Genomic DNA, 21,730 nt, shown 5'->3' with positions numbered 1-21,730 from the left:
TCCTCTTCTGATGTTTCAGTTTGTGTGTGCCACTGCAGGGATAACCTAAAAACATCCTGATTTGGCCACATGGATGCAACCTGCCTCCCTGAACCTCCCCCTCACCCTGCAGTTTCAGTTGGATGCATTATTCTTTGTCACTTCTTGCCCCTAAAATAAATTGAGGTACAACCTCACAGTGTGCAGTTAAACTGCTGCTGTGTTACTCCCCAGAAGTGGCTGCATGTCAGTGGTGGCTAAAATGGTCCCTGTACATGTGGGTCCTGATTCTGATTTTAACTAAGCTGATTTAACTCCATTTCAGTGGAGTTACTCCAGATTTACACCAGTGTGAGAGAACTGGACCCATAATTTTGCATATGAGTTTGTTAATTCTGTAATTCACTTTGGGAACCTCTGGACTCAAGAGTGCTGCATAAAAGATATTATATTCACTTTCAAATTGTGGAGACTAGACGCACCGTTCCATTGCTGTAGCTGGGAGAATTACAAATAAACAACTGATATTCCACTGATCAGCATTAATCTTCATCATACCCTAAAGCAGGCTGAAAGTCAGGAAAGGAAAGGTAATATCTGGGTACTTCACTTTCCCAGATTCCATATACTGTAAGGCCAGAAGGGACTCTTACGCTCATCCAATCTGACCTCCCGTGTAACCCAAGCCCAGTGATTCCTGGATCTAGTCTGACAACTTGCAGTTTAACTAGAACACCTCTTTCAGAAAGACATCCCGTCTTCCCTAAGACTCCAAATGAAGGAGAATCCACCACAACTATTGCCAATCTGTTCCAGTAATTACCCTCACTGGTAAAAAAAAAAAAAGTGTGTTTTATAATAGTAGATTTTGTTCTTATTTCAAAATATATTTATTACAAAAGCTTGAGGACATTTACAGTTGAACAAAGTGGTGAAGAGGTATCTTCAGAAGAACTCATTGGGTTGACACTGAAGTATGAAAGAAGGAAAGAGGACTCTATTTTTAACAGTAAGGCACAAACTAAAAGAATAGCTTTCACAACAATTTTCATTCCAGGTATCTAACATGAGTTCAAGCTACAACTTAATAGGAATGCCAGCTGCTGTTGAAGGTGCCATCTGAATGTAACATTACAACTTCCTTTTCCCTCTTTGGTTTCATAAGAGTTCTAAAACCATATACTAAGATTTTGTGTAGACTAAAACACTCTCTAATCAGCCATCCTTATAGGGTTACCATACAGATCTTTGTTGCACATGGAACAGACATCACTTGACCTTGGATCTGCATATGCACCTAGAATAGGGTTAATCTCTTCCAGATTAGACTGAAATGAGCTGCAGTTCAAAGAAAGCTCTGTTTATTTCCTCTGCTATAACTGCTCCTCTGATATAAGCAAGAACATGATGCTCTTCATTTCTAAAGGGTGTATCCTGTGCTTTTCCTTGTCTTTCAGCGAACCTATGAACCAATTCCCAGTGCACTCTATGGGGCTGGCTTCTTGCTTTGTGTATTAACAAGATTAGGTGCATGATTTTACATCTGCAGTAGGTCCCTCCCATATCCCTGATCTCTGCATAACCTCACCTTAGCACTACAAACTACAATTCAGAAGGAAACGAATACAACATGAAGGTAGCACTCAGCTACTGTGCCCAATAAAGTTAGATTTCCCTTTCCTTTTACAGATTCTCAAGAGATGAAAGGGGGTGAGAGAACTTGTATCAGGCATGTTATTGTCACTGATGACTTTCCAAGTGTCAGAGTTTACTTGAAATGGTTTAAAAATAAACAAAGTAAAATTGACAGGGTCATTTTACAATCTCAATATTGACACACACAAAAAAAGCATGAAAGAATACAAAGTTTTACTGACTGTAAATATGCACTCTATACGAGAAACATATTGAAAGGAATTCATGCACTAAAGGAACAGCTATCAAAGGGATCGCTAATAATATGATGTCATGGGAATCAGAGATTGACAACATGCCATCACTGGTATCAAAGAAGGCCAAATAGAATGGCACAATGGGAACTAGAGATTCTCTGCCAAGATGGCATCATGGATATCAAAGACAATCAAATAACATGATGCCATGAGTACCGGAGCTACAACGTGGCACCATGGGAATTGAGATGCTCTTACAACATGGTGCCATGGGTATCAAAAATGTTCTAATAACATGGGAGTTGGAGTTTCTCTGCCAACATGATTGTACTTTGAAAATACAATGAAAGTATCGTAAAGCAGGTCAGTGAATAGACAGCTGCCTTATGTCACCCGTGAATTAACTCTTCCCTGTCCTGGCATTATGTACATAAAGCTAATGTGAAATTTACATGAACAAACACAGCCTTATCGAGAGTCAAGCACCATGTTTTCAATCAAACATGACTATAAGCTTCTCTAATGAGTAAGAATCACTAATGCATTCAGGAAGGCAGCTTGCCCAGGCAAGCTTCTGGTGGATTAGTGTTTTCCTAAATCTTGTCTTCAATGACACAGTGAACGCTGAGGATCAAATATCCATGTGAAGAGAGCTTGTAAACGTTTTGTCCTAGCACAAAATTAAAGTCAAGTGCATTGTTGCTTTCTCTCTATTGTGACGTTCTATCTAGGCAAAGCCTGATTGATGTGGATCTTAATGCTATGCTATTAATGGCATGCACTACAGATTTAATGGGCTATCGTCATCCCTAATGTAACACCATTGACTGCAGGGGAGTTACACCAGGAATGAATTCAACAGCAGACTGCAACCGCCTGCTTCTCTTTTGCCTTTAGATATTTTCATTCGTTGATCTCAAAGCCCTTTATAAAGGTGGGTGTGAGGAGGTCTCCTCATCCCCACCCTGCCGATGGAGAAACAAGCTCAAAGAGGTGAAGTGATTTGCCCAAGGTCACGCAGTAAGCCAGCAGCAACGCCTGATTAGAACTCAGGTTGCCTGAGTCAGGTCTGTGCTCTAACCACTTGACTGCCCTGCCAACCCCCCCCTTTACCAGGATGAGACTATGTGGTGCCTTTGGCAAAGGCTCATGGGCAAATTTCTAAAGCAAATGCATCAGGGTGTACAAAGAAACTAGGACAGAATATCTCAAGAAGTGGAATCTCTTGTTGTTCTTGAATCTTTCTCCTTCTTCTCTTCTTTGGTTCCTGCAGTCCTGTGAAAAGTGTCCATATCTGCCAGCCTCCTCAGACCCTTTCCTAATGCTTCACATCGGCCAACCTGACATTTTCCTGCTCAGTGGATGGAGGTGGCTTTTCATGGCATCCAATCATCAGCTGGTAAACCAGCACTCCAGCAACTGCCCCAAGGAAAGGGGCCATGACTGGGACCCACCACCAGTGCATGCCAGTACTGAAAGACACAAGAAAATGAGAGATGAGGAATGAGTAGCAGGACATCAACCAGAATAACCCAAACCCTGGGCATCTCAGAATATTTCCAATGATTTTCAATCAGACATAGGCTCCTAAGTGCCCGAGGCCCTTTTGAAAATGGGATGTAGGCACCTAAGTCATCTAGGTACTTTTGAAAATGTTCACCCCTGAGCTTGAATGACCCAGAGAACTGGGGCTCTCTCTGGCTTTGCTGTCACCCTATCAGATAGCCATGACTTCCTAAGAGTGAGCATGAATACAGCCTTTTAAGAGAGCGGTCAGTGCTGTCCCACCCACGTCAGGAGGGCGAGGACTTTCCCCCGCCCCTGTTATTTCCCCATCGCTTCCATTTGGCAATAGCCATGAAAGTCTCCAAACAAGCTTATGTTCAGGGAACAGCTGCCCTTCCCACGCTTGCTCCCAGGCCTACTGCTTGATAGCAACGCCAGGGCATAAGCTCTGATATCTGGAAAAGGCTCTACGTTGGCTGTTTCTCATTGCTCAGGAAATCTCCAGGGAGATAAATGCCTTTTAGGAATGTTAATGTGACCCAAAGGTGCCTCAAAATGCAGAGACTGCTTAGGTGTCCCTTTCTGACAGCCACTTCCAGAAGTGCTTGGGTGAGTTACTTTTTGGCCACCGTTTGCCTTGATCCCATCAGATCTGGGTAACCCACGCTCCGTGGAGAAAACACTTACGAGAACACTTCCATGCCCCAGCCAGCAATGGAGGTGAAAAGACGAGGCCCAAAGTCCCTGGCTGGGTTGACGGCATATCCAGAGTTGAAGCCCATGGACGTCCCGATAACCAGGACCACAAAGCCAACAGTGAAAGCCTCTAGGCCCCGGGGGATAGGGTTGTTGTAGGGATCCACAATAGCCAAGACGCAAACAATCAAGGATGCTGTGCCAATGAACTAGCAGGAAAAGGAGGGAGAGAAACGTGGTTGAGGTTTGATCAGTCTTTTAACAAAGTCACCTAGCTACTGGGTGGAATACTGCATGTTTAGAACTTATCCTCTGGAGTGATGAACAGGGATAGTGAAGGATGTGATCCCAGTAAGAGCAGGGAACACCAAAGGGAATACAAAGTGGGGAATTCTATGGCAAAGGGAACATGTCCAGAAAAGAACCCGCCCTTAGCAATAGCCTCATGGAAACATCTAGAGCAGAGAACTTCTCTTTTTCAGTGAAGCAACTTAGGAGTAGAGAGCTGGATCTTTGAGTTCCCATGAGTCTAAGGACGCATTCTTAGCAGCGTCCGTGGGCGAGACTGCACCGCAAGGAGGACATTAAATAGGACTCTAACAGCCGCAGTGATACCAGCTCAGGCTAGGATCTCACAAGCTAAACAAGGCCAGTCAGGGTTGACACTTAGAAGGAGACCAAGGTACCACAGAGATCCATATTTATGATTCCCCCGTGTTACTATTCCTTCTGTAGGTATGCCCCAGCATGGTGTTTAGTGGCACTGTGTGTTGGAAGATGCCACTTTTCTGGAGAGAAATAAAACCAGGGTTCTGCCCCTTTGTGATCATTAAAGGTCCTAGGGCACTTTTTACTCGAGTAGGGTCTTAGCCTTCGTGCCCCGGCCAAATTGTAGTTTGTTTCCATGTGCAGGCTGCACTGTGGCCACCAATACCATTAAACCCTCCTGTATCCAGGCACACTCCTGCACTCTGATCCTCATGCTGACCAGCGGATTACTGGGTCCCGACTGGTGAATATTACTGATCTAAATCCCAGGAAATGCAGCATTGTTCCTCTTGAAATTGAGTGAGAGGCCCAGGATTGTCCTGCAAGGTCTCTCACCAGCACCCCCAACTCTCTTACCTGGTCAAAGAATCCATTCACTACATCCAGATGCTCAGACGGGTACGTTGCAAAAATGCCAGCAGTGCCATTCCGTCCCACTACAAACAACTGGTTTTTGCCAAAAGCCCATATGGCATCTAGAATGGGAAACAGGGCTGGGTCAGTCATTCATCGCCTGATTGTTCAACAGCACAGCAGAATCCAGGGCAGAGGGTGTTATTTGGGAAGCCTAATTAGTCTTCTGGACTTAAAACCTATGAATATTACAATAGAGAATCACCATATTTGTCTATCATACGCATTCCTGCAATACAGCCAACTGCCGCTCAGCTGTGGGCTACCGTGGGCCCTATGACTTCCTCAACGCCCTGTGTAGACTGCACAGGCTCAGCGTATAGTATGAATAATCACGTCCCATAATTCAGTAACACTTAACGTTGACCTCGGTCTTTCCTGTTCTCTGACCGTGACACTGGGTCATTTAGTCCCCTGAGGGCTGTAAGAGGTTGGCCTCATTCCGGTTGTTGGGTTTGGTGCGAGGATAGCTGGGTGGATAGTGTTGGTGGCCTGTGATATACAGGAGGTGAGACTGGATGATCTGGGGTCCCTTCTGGCCTTAAACTCTATGACTGTTACAGCAGTGGGCAATGCTTTCACCTGAGCCCCTCTCGATTTAGAGATGATAGTGAGCCGGAGTCTCTGCACAGGTATGCATGTGCAAGTCCCATTGACTTGAAGGGAAATTAAGTATGTGTATCTGAGGCCAAAGTCTGGCTCAAGGTGTTGTCACTGATCTTTAATAAAATTGATTATTTAATTAACAATTGATTATTGAGAATGTTTTACTAATTTAAACAACAGCAACTAGGGGTATAAAACCACTCTTGCACAGCAGTTAGTAAGAGAGCCTAATAACCAACTGGCCCTGACTGTACCACACAAGAGGGGCTTGTCTGCAGGGCAGCACGTTGCGGTCTATGGGGATGTGAATTGTAGAGCACTCTATCGGGTCGCGCTCGAATCACCTCCTGTAGGCCCTGCTGGCGTGAGCTGAAAGGTACCTAGATTGCATTGATGTAGTCCCGTTTCAAACAGGACTACATTCACATGAACTAGGTGCCTTTTAGTTCATGCCAGCAAGGTCTACCTGGGGCAGTTAGAGGGCAACACGTTAGCACGCTCTACTATTCACACCCTTGTGGACCTCACCAGGCTGCCAGGTACACAAGCCCTAACCAGCTCATTAAATCAGGAAAACTGGATCAAAAATGCTGATAGTTACTGATTGTTTGCACTTGGTTAGGTAATGGAGTTAACTGTTGCCTTGCTGTTAATCCTTATCTATTCTTTTCCTTGGCTGTGTAAAACAAGAGGAGTTAATTGTTATAGGCGGCATGTCACCCCAGGGGCTGCCAATCAGGAGACACAAAAACACGAGTCATGGGAGGGCTCTGAATAGAATTTCCTTGATGGGACAAAGCCAGCTGTCACAATGTTGTTGCTTGAGCACATATCGTTGTGCCCCAGGTGAAGACGTTACATGGGGCCCTGCGACTGATTTTGGGAGCTTTGAATGTGAGATCACCGTGGAAAAGCTCAGAGATACTAGGATGGCCATCAGCCCCACCACAGGAAAATGCTCCAATTTGGATAAGAAAGATATTTTTTACAGCATAAGAGAACAGAGTGAGAGGGATGGCATAAAAGCTGATTGGTTTGTTCACTTACCGAAGTACAAGCCAAAGACGATGCCCGCTCCTAGGAAAGCACCGAGGGTTTGTGCCAGGATGTAAATAGGCAGCTTAATCCATGGCTCCCGGGCCATGAGGCACAGAGCAAAAGTTACAGCAGGGTTCAAGTGGCCACCTGGGAAAGAGTTTCTCGTTAGTGCATTCTGGGTGCAGGATCTGACTCCAGAATGCATGGAAAGAGACCAACACATTCAGAAAGACGCGCCTGTAAAAAGCATAGCTGCCGGTGCACTCTGGGACTGTGCGTGTGACAATATCCTCCAGATCAAATTCACCCACCACACACGAGGCCCGCACCCACTGTAAGCCCCACTGAAACCCTTGAAGGAGGTGCAGCCGCTTAAAACCAGGCCAGATATGTGGCCCTGTTCAGTGGAAGATATGGGTTAATCCACATGCCCAGAGCTAGGCAATACCTGGTCTTTAGGGAAACACTCTGGCTAAAGCCCTTGAGGATGTATTGCAGGGAATGGGATTGGAGAAAGGTTTAGATGCTCTAATAGGCCTTTCTCCATCTCTAATTTCATGACCCAGTGAGGCTCTCAGCAAGAATGAGTTGCTCTCTCTAAATTTATCTATCTATGCCATTGACTTCCAACGGTGATAGTCGTATCCACTCACATTGGTTCTCCTGTGCCAGAAGCTGGCATTCCACAACGGGGTGGGTGGACAGTTGCAAAGAGCAAGAACTATTGAGAAACAAATGACCAACAAAGGGTTCTATTCTCTCCTCAGTGTGGGTTCGCCGGTTGCATGCACACAGAGAGGAAACTATGTTATTAACTATGAATAGGGCCCTACCAAATTCAAGGCCACGAAAAATGCATCACGGACCATGAAATCTGGTCTTTTGTGTGCTTTTACCCTATACTATACAGATTTAAAGGGGGAGACCAGCGTTTCTCAGATTGAGGGTCCTGCCCAAAAGGGAGTTGCGGGGGGGTCACAAGGTTATTTTAGGGGGGTTGCAGTATTGCCATCCTTACTTCTGGGCTGCCTTCAAAGCTGGGTGGCTGGAGAGCGGTGGCTGTTGGCCGGGAGCCCAGCTCTGAAGGCAGTGACCCTCCAGCAGAAGTGCAGAAGTAAGGGTGGCGATATCATACCATACCACCATTACTTCTGCGCTGCTGCCTTCCGAGTTGGGCGGCCGGAGAGCGGTGGCTGCTGGCCGAGGGCCCAGCTCTGCAAGCAGCAGCGCAGTAGTAAAGGTGGCAACACCATACCAGGCCATCCTTACTTCTGCTCTGCTGCTGGCAACAGCGCTGCCTTCAGAGCTGGGCTCCCGGCCAGCAGCAGCCACTCTCCAGCCGCCCAGCTCTGAAGGCAGGGCCGCCACCTGCAGCAGCGCAGAAGTAAGGGGAGCAGTATCGCAACCCCTCCTACAATAACCTTGCGATTCCTCCACAGCTCCTTTTTGGGTCATGACCCCTACAATTACAACACCGTGAAATTTCTGATTTAAATAGCTGAAATCATGAAATTTATGATTTTCAAAATCCTACGCCCATGAAATTGACTAAAATAGACCGTGAATATGGTAGGGCCCTAACTATGAAGCAATGCTCTTTGACCTTTGAATCCCCAACTGCGAATGGCCAGGAGCTTAGAGCAAGAGGGAGCCCTAGGTTTGCAGCAAAGCCGTGAAATGGAAGCCACGTACCTGACACTTGCCCCGCTATCAGAATTCCAAGTGTAACAGCAAAGCCGAAGGCCAAGTTCACAGTCAAGAAGCCCCCGTGGGTTCCTCTACTGAGCACGACCTGAGCGACTGAGCCACAGCCAAACAACTGAAAGAAGAAAAGAACTGATTAAAACTGGCCCAGTGGGTTTTCCTTCAGGAGCAAGAAACTGGCCAACGACTCCTGAGTGCTTTCCCCTTGAGTTCTCCAACCCAAGTCCATGACCAACTCCACTATCCACACTTGTGCTGCAGTACAAAATGGGAAAGGCTGCAAGGAAACTTGCTGGCTTGGGTGGAAAATGCCAGGGAGGAGGGTCATGAATTTGCCAGGGACTTGACCACCCCCATGTTCTGAAACTTACAAAATATTCTCCCTTCTGGTCTTCAAGATCCTCCAAGGGCTTACCAGTCAGGGGGGAGGCATAGCTCAGTGGTTTAAGCATTAGCCTGCTAAACCCAGGGTTGTGAGTTCAATCCTTGAGGGGGCCATTTAGGGATCTGGGCCAAAAATTGGGGATTGGTCCTGCTTTGAGTAAGGGATGGGATTAGATTAGATGACCTCCTGAGGTCCCTTCCAACCCTGATATTCTATGATTCCAAACACCTCTAGCCAATTCCCTGGTCTCTTAAAACACCAGACTCTTTTGTTTCTCCACAGTGGCTGGTACATCCTTCCTCACAGCTGCTTCCACCAACTCCTTTTCCTGATTATCAGCACCTAGCTGATTCCTTAGCCCTTTCCAAAGCCTCCCACTCCAAGACCCATCTCTCCGCTTGGCCTCCTACTTATCCAAACTCTCCCTTTAATAAAACCATCAAAATCTTCCCCCAGAGACCTCCAACTTTCAACCATTCTGCCCTGCATCTCTCTTTTCTCCCTCGTCTACCACACCTAGGGACACTATATGATGCATTTAAACCTACTGTCCTTCTTTATATGGAACTGAAATCATTGGAAGTTTGGGGTCTGGACTGCAAACGGGATCAGTTCATAGTTTGCTGGCATTTGCAAAGATGACTATACATGGCTGGAAAACATTGTAAGGACAATACTCTTGATATAAGGAGGTCCCAGCAGTAGGGCAGCTGTCAGCAAGGCAAAGCTTGGATGGTATAAGAGCACTGTCTGCCATCAGCTGGTGCTAGGATTTACACAGCAGCTCAAACACTAGATTACAGCCGCAAACCTGCTTAGGGGGCTTCATGCTACACAGAATACAAACCTGCCTCAGGCAACCACAGACATTAAACGCTTCAGTCCAGGCACCTCGTAAATTACACCTTGTCTCTGGCATTGTGAGAAGCGGTTTGCCTCACCTCTTCCTTCTGAGGGCTGGGGACTGGAAAGTATTTGCTGCAGGGGCGGTTATTGGCAAAGGGTGATAAGCGCTGTTTGCTTGCAGTGAAGGGAGGAAGCGAGCTGCAGCCCAAGGATGTTTGCTCAGGACAATCCCGCATTTCCGGCCCATGTGCAAGAGCTAAACGGCTCTCTCAGCTCTCTTGTCCTCTTTGTCCCACTCCACTTCGCTAGCAATCCAGCCCATTTCAGACTAGCACTGGTGTCTGAATCAAGAGCAAGTGGGGGCCCCTCCCCACCTCTTCCACCTGCAGTCCCCCCACCCAGCACTCCTGCTGGGGAGTGGGCTTGGGGAGTGGCGGGCTTCCCCCACTCCCCGGCAGGAGCACCAGATGGACGGCTGAGTGGGTCAGCGCGCGGGGATGCCCATCTTTCCAGGGCCCTCCAATTGGCTGGGACCCCTGGGCACGGGCCCCCGTTGGCCTAGTGGCTAATCCACCACTGAGAAAATCTGGCCCTAGGAGCACAGAAGAGAGGCAGGCAGGCTGGCATTTAGGGCCAAATTCTGCTTTTGATGTGCATGTCTACATTTTTATTGGGCCCCAGCAAACCAAGCCAAATCTTGATCCCAGTGGCTTCCATAAGACACACTCACACCATACACACACACACACCTTTCTATCAGTTGCATTTGGCCCTAGGAATCAGTTCAAATTGCATTCACCATGGCTGCTCCAGCAAATGATTTGTTGTCACATAGTTTACTATGGGTATGGCTACACAGCCGCTAGACACTCGGGCTCGCTGTCTAGATGTCTGGGCTCGGGCTGAGCTCTGAGACCCTGAAGAGTGGGAGGGTCCCACAGGATAAGTCCCACGGTTTGTTTTTGTTTTTGTTTTTGTTTTTTTTGGGGGGGGGGACTGTAACCATATTCCAGCCACCAAAACTGTGGGATCAGATCATTGGCTGGTGTAAATCAGAGGAGCTCCTTGTGGCCAATGGCCAGGTGAGGTCTGACCCCCAAATATCCAATAGTGTGGTTCTTCTAGGCACACTATTGGTCATAACACAGAGAGGTACCAAGCAATGAAGTAATTTAGAGAGAGAATAAATCACTATTGCCGGCATTCTGATAATTATTTTGTGTGTGTGTCTGTATATATACACACAGAGAGATGGCCATTATTATCACTATGTATGTGCCAATACGTATACACACAGTCCAATTCTGCTCCTAAACCCCCATAGTCGATCCTCTTATGTTCAGGTTCTTATACTAAACTCATCAGGATGGCACTGACTTGGAAACTGACATCAACAGGGCATGTGCCAGCACACATATTGTAATTGTGATCTTCCAGGCTGATCAGAGGACAGAAGTTTGCCTGTGTCTTACACTACCTCCTCTGGCAGATTTCAGTGTCACCTACATTTCCCAACCCCTGAAAGTTCTTTTCTCACAATCCTCCTTTGCACAAGACATGACGCTAAACAACACCTGAACATTGTGCAGCATTGCCAGTTCTCATGCTTTTATTGCACATCTCCCAATATTTGGTGCTTTTCTTGAGTCTCCGACTCCTGGAGTCATGTGATTATATGTGAATCTCAGCTGTTTTTTAAAGTAAGTTTCTAGCCCTCCTGGTTGCAGAGAAAAGTGTGAAAATATGAGCCAAGTGAAACCTAAAGGCTCAGAAAGCAGAAGGCCAATCGAAAGAACTCAGCATGTATCATTTTCAAAAAATCTCTCATGATTCTAATCCTGCTTTATGATTTCTGAACACCTGGGATTTTATTCTTAATGAGACAGAGAGTAAAATGCAAAACGTAAATGAACTTAAATGTCTCAATTTTCACCCTGGCCAGGCTAAACGGCTTTCCATGGGCCATTTAAATGATGCCCTAGTTGTTTTGTAATAGATACACATTGACTAGGTTCTAAATGCAATTCACTAGGGCCATGGTGAGATGTTTTCCATAGGAACCTGCTGCTAGGGATGAGGTGTGTGAAATATGGAGAAGTTGAACCCCTGCTCTGTTGACTTTAACTAGCTATTCAAGCTCCAGCATTTTCGTGTTACCAATAAAATATCACACACGCCATAGAAATAAAAAGCTATAATATCAAGGTTTGCATCACGCACTCTCACATGATCTGCTATTGTATTTCATGTCCCTTATACTCCGCTGGACGATTTAAATGATTATTTTATTAGTATTAATAAAATGTACTAAACCACTTCACTGTGAAGTATTAACATTACTCCCACGTGTATTTATTAAGTTAAATCTATGCATTTGAAAGATCAGGCATCAGCTGAAGTATTGTGTCCAATTCTCGGCACACCGCACCTTTGGAAAGTATCCAGAGGAGAGCAACAAAAAACAGTCAAAAGTTTAGAAAACCTGGTCTATCAGGAAAGGTTAAAACAACTGGGCATGTTTAGTCTTGAGAAAATATGGGGGGGACCTGATAGTCTTCAAATTTATTAAGGGCAGTTATAAAGAGGAGAGTGATCAATCGTTCTCTGTGTCCACTGAAGGTAGGACAAGAAGTAATGGGCTTAATCTGCAGCAAGGAAGAGTTAGGTTGGATATTAGGAAAAACCTGATAATAGAATATCGGGGTTGGAAGGGACCTCAGGAGGTCATCTAGTCCAATCCCCTGCTCAAAGCAGGACCAATCCCCAATTTGTGCCCTAGATCCCTAAATGGCCCCCTCAAGGATTGAACTCACATCCCTGGGTTTAGGAGACTAATGCTCAAACCACGGATCTATCCCTGTTTATAAGAACAGATTGGACAAACACCTGCCAGTGTCAGGGATGAACTAGGTTTACTTTGTCCTGCCACAGCGCAGGGGGCTGGACTTGTAGAAGGTCCCTTCCAGCCCAACATTTCTATGATTCTATGTCCGTGTCTATCTAGGCATGGAGGGACTGATTCCACACCTGCTGAAGTCAATGGGAATCTCTCTGCACTGATTTCAAAGGGCTTTGGATTAGACCCGGATAGGGCACTCATCAGGGTCCCATCTGAGCACCAAAGGCAGGGTAATGCAGCAGATGTACCCCTAAGGGGATCCAAAGCAGCAGCTGCCCAGAGATTCGGCTCAAATACTGCCCAGTCCTACAGAGTACTGTCCACACCAGTGCAGGTCGGTGTAACTTGCATCGCTAGTGGTGGTGGCTTTTTCACACCCCTGAGCAACATACTTTATATGAACATACGTGGTAATGTAGACCTGCCCTGAGATAAAAAAAAACCCACACCTTTCTTAGCAGAGAAGACAAGGCCTGAGATTGGAAAGGTCCAGAGCTGACTAAGGAAGGTAGTACAAGACTTTGGCAGGAAACAGAAATGGGTAAACAATACTGGAGAGATTACATAAGCTATGGGTTTATAAACAGCTCTGGAGAAGAGTGACTCTGTTTGCACACTCAAGAAGGGATAGTCACTGGCATTCTTCTACACAACAGCTCTCTGAATAACTTTTTGTTGCCTAGTGGCTGCTCTTTGCACCTTCAAAGGAGCTACACAAAAGACCTGAATGTATTTGCTCTTAAATTTACATGGCCCTGATCCCTGGATTAATCTGGGAATGCTTTGTAACATTGGCACAACCTGACCCAGCAGGAATGTTATCGTCTGAGTAACAACTTTTCTCTTCTGCAGGCAAATAGAACAGGGATTAGGCAATGAACCTTGTGTAAATCTAGCCTAATTTCACCAATGAATCGGAAGGAGATTCAGATCGGGTTGCAGCCTGAATAAGGCTGTTGAAAACTCTTGAGCTTTGATAACAGTTTGAATAAGGAAGATATTAAGCAGCTCCCTGCAGCACTTGAGAGTTAAACTCCTACTCACAATGAGAGTTAAAGCTGGAGCCCAAATAAGGGACTCTCCCTCCAAATGGGTGAGGCTGGGTGGGTCTGGGGCCCTCATCCTGCAGCTGGCTCCAACGCCCTGTTCACCCTCTTCTTTTGCAAAGCCGCAGTATGATCGAAAGTCCACTGAAGTCAAACCAAAGCCTCCCTGTGAGTCAGAGGGGTGGTTCTGGTGCAGCTGGGGGCAGAATCTGGCTCCTCGGAGTTTTGGGAGTGGACAAGGGAGAGTCAGTAACAAGAAGGTTTGTAATGGATCTTTCCGCATAAGAGTTGGAATTCACCCCCTGTGCAGAGGCGCAGCCCAAGGCTTATGCACCACTTAAGAACTCAAGAGATAAGAGGGCTTAAGTGGTACACGGATCTTGCACAGGGAAGAGTCTGTTAAGACAGAATGTATCGGCTCCTTTTTTCCCACTAAAGCAAGTTCAGCCATTCCCCACTGATTTGTGGTAGAAAGGTGAATGCACAGGACAAGGGGTCAGGAGCTGGAGTGCCATTTCTACCTCTGCCACAGACTTCCTGTGATGTCTTGGTCAAGTCATTTAAGGCCTTATCCTGCAGGAAGGAAGGAAGACACTGAATACTGTGGGCACAGGATCAGGCTGTTAATTTGTGCCTCATTTCTCCCATCTGTAAAATGGGGAAATCACACTCCACTACTTCACTGGGGTGGGGGTGGCCTGGTTAGTGCTTGTGAAATGCTTTGAGAGCCTCAAATGGAAGGCGCTAGAAGGAAGGTGGTGTTATTGCCATTTCATTAAATGACTTCCTTGTCCACAAGACATGCCCACTACAACCAGTTTTTCGGCACTGTGCTATTATGACCTGCATGTGACATTTTTGCTGGTGCTCAAAGTTGATTGAATTTACACTTAAGTTTTTAAAACTCTAGCAAAATATTAACATAATGCAAGGGCCATGCTTAGCAAGACTGAAAGCAAACCAGACTTTCCAAGTCTTATATAAAGCAAATATGGTGTAGCAAACTGCCTAGTATGTTTGAGTACTGCTGCCCTCTACTGGATGGAATCAGAACAACTTAACTATGTTTCATAGGCCCTATACTGCTAATAACTGAAGAAGATTCTCCTTTACTTTTATTCCTACAATTACACTATGAAATTTAGGTTTCCATGGCATATGGCATAGTTACAACCATGAAGTTCCAATTTGTAACAGTAAAGGCCTTCATCAGACCAGTCCTGTTTGAAGAATGACCAAGGGCGTTAGATTCAGAACTGCTCTTTGTTCCTTCCTTGTGTCTAAACAACAGTGAAAACCAGCTAATCCACCAGCCAAAGTCCATCAGAGAACCAAATTATTATACCGGCCAGATATGAAGGATACAGAGTCTGACCTTTTCGCTAGCTCCAGTATTTAAAACAAAGTAGGTCTGTAGCAATGTAACAGTTGCAACCCTTTTATTTTAAGCAGGGTGCAAAAAGCTGGGCTGATGGAATTTTTTTTTTAATTGGCTGCTACAGTAATAATACAAACAACAGACCACGTGTGAAATTCGTTTGATATTTGCATTGCTTAGCTATTGCCAGTAGGTGGCAGTAGGTGGCATGTTGGAGCAGGCAAGAAGATACAGCCTCAAGGAAGTGAGTTTACAGGAAAAAAAGATTTCCTTGGCTTCTTTTGCTGCACGATTTCCCTGATTATATATGAAGAAGGAACATTTTTTCACACGCTCCCCTAACAGTGTTTTTGTACCATGCACAAAGACATTTGTTGCAGGGTAAGTTGCCTCTCTTAGCGCTGTGATCTCTGTGCCAGCAAAAGGCGAGAGATCTGTTGGGAAGAAACTGGGCTCACGCCCATTGCCTTTGGGTGTCACAAATCTTCCCATTACAAAGCGCAGGTCTAATGTTAAGTGCGCAGACCTACTCCTGTTGAAGTCAATGGAAGTTTGACCTCAGTGAGAGCAGGAGCAAACCTTAAGCCTACCCTCCCTATTAACCTTAATGTATCCTAAACCTGGAGAGATGGGGACAAATCCAGCCAACTCTGAGCCTGATCCTACATCCCTTGCAGAGCCAAAACCTCCACCGATGTTAATGGGTGCAAACAGAAGCTAGGATTGGGCTCTGTGCGAGCTTAAAAATGACCCTATCAAAATAAACATATTTCACTTACACATGATAACATGCACCACTCCACATACCAGCCGAGTGAGAGTCAGCCTTCTGGGACTCCCATGAGGGCAGCGTAGCTAGCCAGGGTGTGCTCCCACCAGACAGTATTGTTCCTCCGTGGAGACTGCCAGACTCAGAAACAGGGTCTGAGTGATGGGGATGGGAAGGACCAGAGGCAGATACATGTGATCCATTCCTATCCCAGGATTAACCAACCCTACCTGCTACCAGGCTTACATGGAAAGGAAAACATGGGCTAATGTTCTCAGAGACTCTGACTTTGAGCCCTTTTTGTTCCAGTCAGACCCCAGAACAAGGGATGATCTGGGATTGAGAGCAAACTGAAAAAAGCAAGAAGGAAATCATCAGCCTTTCGAAATGGCCCTTTCCTGCCTCTTCTCTGACAGCCAGAGATCCCACTGCATTAAATACAGTCTCTAAATACACTTAACTACGTGAAGGGAGACTGAGGCAGTAAACAGCTTGGGGTGTGGAGTGGAGCAGCCTCCCTGCACTGAATCTCTTTGGAAGGTGCTCCTGGCTCCTAACCCCAGATTGCAATGCAATCCATGACGTGTGTGACGCCCAGCCCCACCCCCCACCGGGTCTTCAGCAGATGTATTTCCAAGAGGAGTTATAAGAAAAAGTTTTTGTCATTTCTACAAACTCTGTAAGCATGAGTTCAGAGTCTGCAAGCCTGACTCTAAATCCTGCCTTTTCTTTGCTAACCCTTTCTGAAAGCTCTGTCCAAAGCACTGACCCATGAATGCCTTGCCTCCTCTGCTCATTAGGGCTAGTAAAACACAACAGGTGATGTGCCTCGGGTTGTTCCCATTGCCACTTTCACCAGCTTTTGCCTAAAGCCCCTAGAAGAACACATGGATTTTCCTGGAGTTGTACAGGAGGGGCCTGATCCAAATCCAAGACCCCCCGCCTCCCAAATGCCAGGGGATTTTGGATCAGGCTCTGAGCAGCTGGAATTAGCTTGATTTTCTTTCCCTGCCAAATAGCACATGCGATTCAGAGACAAAAACTGCACAAGCGTTCAGTCAGCTCCTGCCCATCCTTATTCTGGATGGGATGATTTAATTGGGGATCGGTCCTGCTTTGAGCAGGGGGTTGGACTAGATGACCTCCTGAGGTCCCTCTTCCAACCCTGATATTCTATGATTCTATGATTCCAAATAACCCTTGCAAAGCAAAGCATGGCCACTTGGTTGAAAGTAGCTCTTGCGAAAGCTGGTCTTTCCTCAGATAAAAAAAAATTATGCTATGGGAAACATAGCGTCCCCATGCGAGATTGTGACATTTTACTGTTTCTCTTGAGCAGCAAGATATACAGAAGATACATCAGGCTCTCTGCCCCCCGTTGCTTTTTAAAACACAAAAGGCTGTGTCTTTCCATTTACGGGAGGTGGCTGGAGCTCCATAGTGCTTTTCAAAGTTGCCACCACCCTTCGCTAGCCCAGCTGCTGAATAATTTCCAAAACCATTCGGATCTCAACTGGTGTAAACCCACAGTAGCTCAGCTGAAGTTGATGGAATTGCTGGGGATTTACACCTTGGTAAATGAGATTAGAATCTGATCACCTATCGTCAAAGTGATGCACAAACATTAACTGGCCAGTACTGGAATATCAGCAAATTAGACAAATTACACCTGTCCGCAGTGTCATCTATAGACCTACCTACCATGTGTGGAAGGGCCAACATTTTCAAAGTTGGATGCCCAGAGCAAGACACCTATATCCATAATGAATCACTTAAACCCTTGTCCTGATTTTCAGAGATGCTGAGTATTAGCGACTACTATTGAATTAGGCCTTAGAAATTAGATCTACCTAGCTACGTGGTTCAGGGCTGTGAAAAATTTCTCACCTTAAGCACAGTAGTTAAGTTGACTTAACCCTGCAGTTGCAACTAGGTCGATGGAAGAATTATTCTGCCAACCTAGGTACTGCCCCTCAGACAGGTGAATTAACCACATCACGCCATTGTGGAAGGAGCAGCTACACTACGGAGGCATAGCTGGAGCACTGTAGCCAGAGCACTGTAACCATGCCGCTGTGGTGTAGACATACCCTTAGATTGCAGTGGTGGAGCTCAGCTCTCATCCCTGTATCAGGTCACTTATTGATTTAAATGCCCAGATATAGACACAGGTTCCCAACTTTAGGCACTCAGGTTTGAACCCTTTCACCAAGCCGCCTATTGTCTTTGGGGTCTAAGCACTGAATCTTTTGTGTCTATTTACCATTGAAACATATGATGGGGGACAGACAGCTCCCCGATCCTAGACATGTGGCAAGCAGAGGTAGGCATTCAGCCAGCCTGTAAGACTGGGTTAGTATTTTGCAGTGAGCCTCAAAACAGCCCTGCTATTCCCCTCTCACTTGATCCCAGGACAGGCTGTTGAGAACTGTTATTAACACTTTCAACACCAGCACATGTTTAAAATGATGCTTTAAGAAAAACAATCCAAGAAGAGGAACTTTCCCCTTCATGCATCTTCTCCCCTTTAGATGGTTCTTTAAAGGTTCTTTAAAGTTCAGACAGTTTCAGGGTCAGAGAAATACATAGAGGTGTGAGAGCAATTTCCTTCCAGGAGAGCCTTGCTGTTTACACATGTGCCTCCTTATTGGATCTACTCTGCTGCTCATACATACCAAAGGTGAAATCTTTCAATACTTCAAAAGATTCATACATCACATCGAATTGGAAGCGACTCTAAAACTGATTGGTTACCAACTTTCATATGTTATTTCACACAGAACATCAGGGTTTTACTACTCTAGACTCCAAGAGTCCTCTCTGGTCAGTTTCATCACTGGTGTAAATTCCAGGGATGAATGTGGTTCCTTTGTCATATCACTTTAGCTTTGCATCCAAATTACTGCAATTAAACAGTACCCAGCAATCTTAGCCAGGTTCGTGAAATATTAACCTGGTCCTGAATAAGCCATGTACAATGTAGTATGTTAACGTTTTATTGCAACTATGCCTTAATAAAAAGGTTTCCAAAAAACCACAGCTGTATCCTAAGTAGTAAAAGGCAGACTTACCACCAGAATCAGGGTCCCCAGGCACTCAGCCAGTGCTTGCCTCATTAGTTTGTTTCTGATCCTCAGCATCTCTCCAATTCTAGCAAGAACTTCCTTTTGCCTCCCCATGGTGGCTGAGATTTCCTTCTAGCCCTGCTTTGGCTCAGAGGTAGCTGGCTGGCTTTCAGCTCTTCAGCCTGGTGTGTGTAACTTTGATCCTTGCAGCCTTGTGTTTGCTTATAAATAAGTTGAGATATCCCTGAAACACCGCCCCTAAGTAACCCCACCCCTCCCACCCTCTCTTTCACTGCACCTTTTTGTTCTCAGCATGGGACTGAGGGGGTGGTTTGCTTGGGGTTTTTTTATTATTATTATTACTCATATAGGCAGGCTGCAGATATACCAGTGTCAGGAGCTCTGTAAGGAGACTGGGGGGGGGGGGGGGAGAACAGTGCAGAGACCTCCACATCCTGATTGCATTATTTCCGTGCCCTTCTAACAGCACATACAGCTGAATCTGCCCCACTCTCAATTCAGATGAGCCAAGAAGTCCCGCCTATACAAACACCGCAGCTGAACTTGCATGTGCAGAGTCAACTCTTGACAATACCATGAATTCTGATTTCCCCCCATACCAGAGCTGACTGTAGGTTGTCAGCTTCTTAGTGACTTACACTCCTATGCAGTATGGGGGACTGCTAGTCGCTCTGGCAATAAAATAATGGGAAACGCGGCCTTGATTCTCCACTCCCTTATTCCACTTTTAAGCCAGTGATCTCAGTACCTCACACCAGCATCAAACTGATGTCATGGAGTGAGAACTGGGTCCAGAAACGGTCCTAACTCGAAACCCTAGCTGTAAACTCCAGATCTGGATGCAGAGCCAAACTTGTTGCATGTCTAAATAACGTACAAATCTCCCCAAGGCTGAGGGACTGCGCCGTGTACCCTGCATTCATTTCAGCACGACCCGTCTTAGGAAAGCAAAGAGAAGCCAGGAAAGATTCCTGATCCAGAGCAGAGCTGTTATCATGAGCCACCCATAGGTGGCGCTGCACCATGAAATCAGAAAACTGTCTGTCAGAAAGTGGTCCTGCTCCGTGCAGGGTTGTGTAGTGGGTTTACACCAGCACTATTCTGGCATGTTTCATCGAATCTGTCTCAAATTAATCATCATTCCCCATTTTTATTTAATCTCAGCCACCTCTTTATGTAATCCTGGGCAGCGTTTTAGAGACAGCATGGATGAAAGATTTGTTAGGCCAGCTGCTATTATTTATGCCTCATTCCTTTTAGGTAAGTAGTAAAAATTCCAATTTAGGGCCCCAATCGTAATCCATACACATGGATCCCTGCCTTCACTGAGGCTCCGAGCCAGAGCTGAATAGCAGGATCAGGGCCTGAGAAATGGAATTTGCCAATTTTGCTCCCCTCTCCACACACACACACACACACACACCCTGCATAAAGCCACACCCGGCACAAAGAGTTCTCGGCATTTCTTATTTAACCATTGACTTTTCCTCCGAACAAGTGGAGATTTTGAGTGCAATCATTAATAGACCTTTGTTCCGAATGTAAATTGCAGCTGGACAGAGGAACTAAAAGGAGGCCAGACCACAGGAAAGAATCAACTGCTGTCAAACCGTTTGGGTGAAAATGCAACCACAAGAACATTTATCGCAGGGGTGACCAAACCTCAGCTCACAAGCCACATGTGGCTCTTTGACAGTTAAAATGCAGCTTGTGGAGTCTCCCCCATTCTCCGCCTACCAGACTGGGGGGGACGGACCTCGGGGCTTCTGCCATGCGGCGTTTTTTTGGCCACCCCTGGTGTAGCCTTTCTCTTTCTTCCACGTTCCTTGCCATGGGTACAGGGCCTGATCCGATGCCAGTGAGCTTAATGGGAGTCTTTCCATTGACTCCAGTGGGCTCTGGATCAGGCCCGGAGACGTGTGTTACACTTGCATTTTTTATGAACTTGCCTTCAAGGGACCAAGTTCCTTCTCCACTCTGTTTCTCTCCATCTCTCCCTGTCACTTTCCAGCCATTCATCATTCGGCCTACACAGGATTGATCACAGCTCCTATTTCTCATTCGTTTCTTATCTCTGCTCCAATCTGCTTGTTCATTTTGATGCCTCCTCTGTCCGTAGGCTTGGCAGACTGCAGGGGTTGTTGCTTTTTTATCATTTCAACTGATTATATTGTTGTTTATTTTTAAGCATTTTTCCCCTATTGTTTTCCATTTAAATTTTCACAGTTGTGGGAAATTATGGGTTAGAAGTCTTTTTTTCATTTTATTTGTATTGATTTAAACTTTCACCACTGTGGGAAATTATGCAGGGTCAGAAAATAGTGGGGGTCCAAACACTATTTATTTAATGAGAAAAATGCCAATGATCAAAACGTTGAAGCTTTATAACCATTAAACCACAAACGGTTCACATCACATGTCAAAATATACAAAGTCAATACCCTTAACTCATGCCGGAAATTCTCATGCCGCATTGTCCTGCCTTTGCCTCGCTGTAAATTCCGATTATGATCGACAGAAATATTTTTTCGTCAGGTTGTGCGTGCTCGGTGAAATCAACGTTTTCAGACATTTACCTATAAAAATCTAATCTTTCCAAGCCTAGCTATTTGTAAACAGTGACAGCCAGCAATAAAAGTTTGTTTAAGCCAACAAGATTTCAAAGGGCAGCTGCAAGCACTGGGCCAGTTCCTGCAAGCCATACTTAGACACGTAAAC

At 45.7% G+C, this 21,730-nt stretch overlaps 1 protein-coding gene across 1 annotated transcript; it reads right to left on the bottom strand.

The window, feature by feature from the left end:
• Window positions 1-845: 845 nt before the first annotated feature.
• AQP3 (aquaporin 3 (Gill blood group)) lies at window positions 846-19,194 on the bottom strand. The gene is made up of 6 exons (XM_048849818.2): window positions 18,998-19,194; window positions 8,592-8,718; window positions 6,909-7,046; window positions 5,199-5,317; window positions 4,065-4,282; window positions 846-3,343 (listed from the first exon to the last, which is right to left on the bottom strand). The coding sequence occupies exons 1-6, from the start codon at window positions 19,103-19,105 to the stop codon at window positions 3,190-3,192; spliced, it is 864 nt and encodes a 287-aa protein (XP_048705775.1). The 5' UTR covers window positions 19,106-19,194; the 3' UTR covers window positions 846-3,189.
• Between the last annotated feature and the right edge of the window lie 2,536 nt (window positions 19,195-21,730).

The sequence above is a fragment of the Caretta caretta genome, chromosome 5 (assembly GCF_965140235.1).
Source record: "Caretta caretta isolate rCarCar2 chromosome 5, rCarCar1.hap1, whole genome shotgun sequence".
NCBI classification, from domain to species: Eukaryota; Metazoa; Chordata; order Testudines; family Cheloniidae; genus Caretta; species Caretta caretta.
The sequence above is the reverse complement of the archived record's forward strand: the minus strand, read 5'-3'. Positions and strand labels throughout refer to the sequence as shown.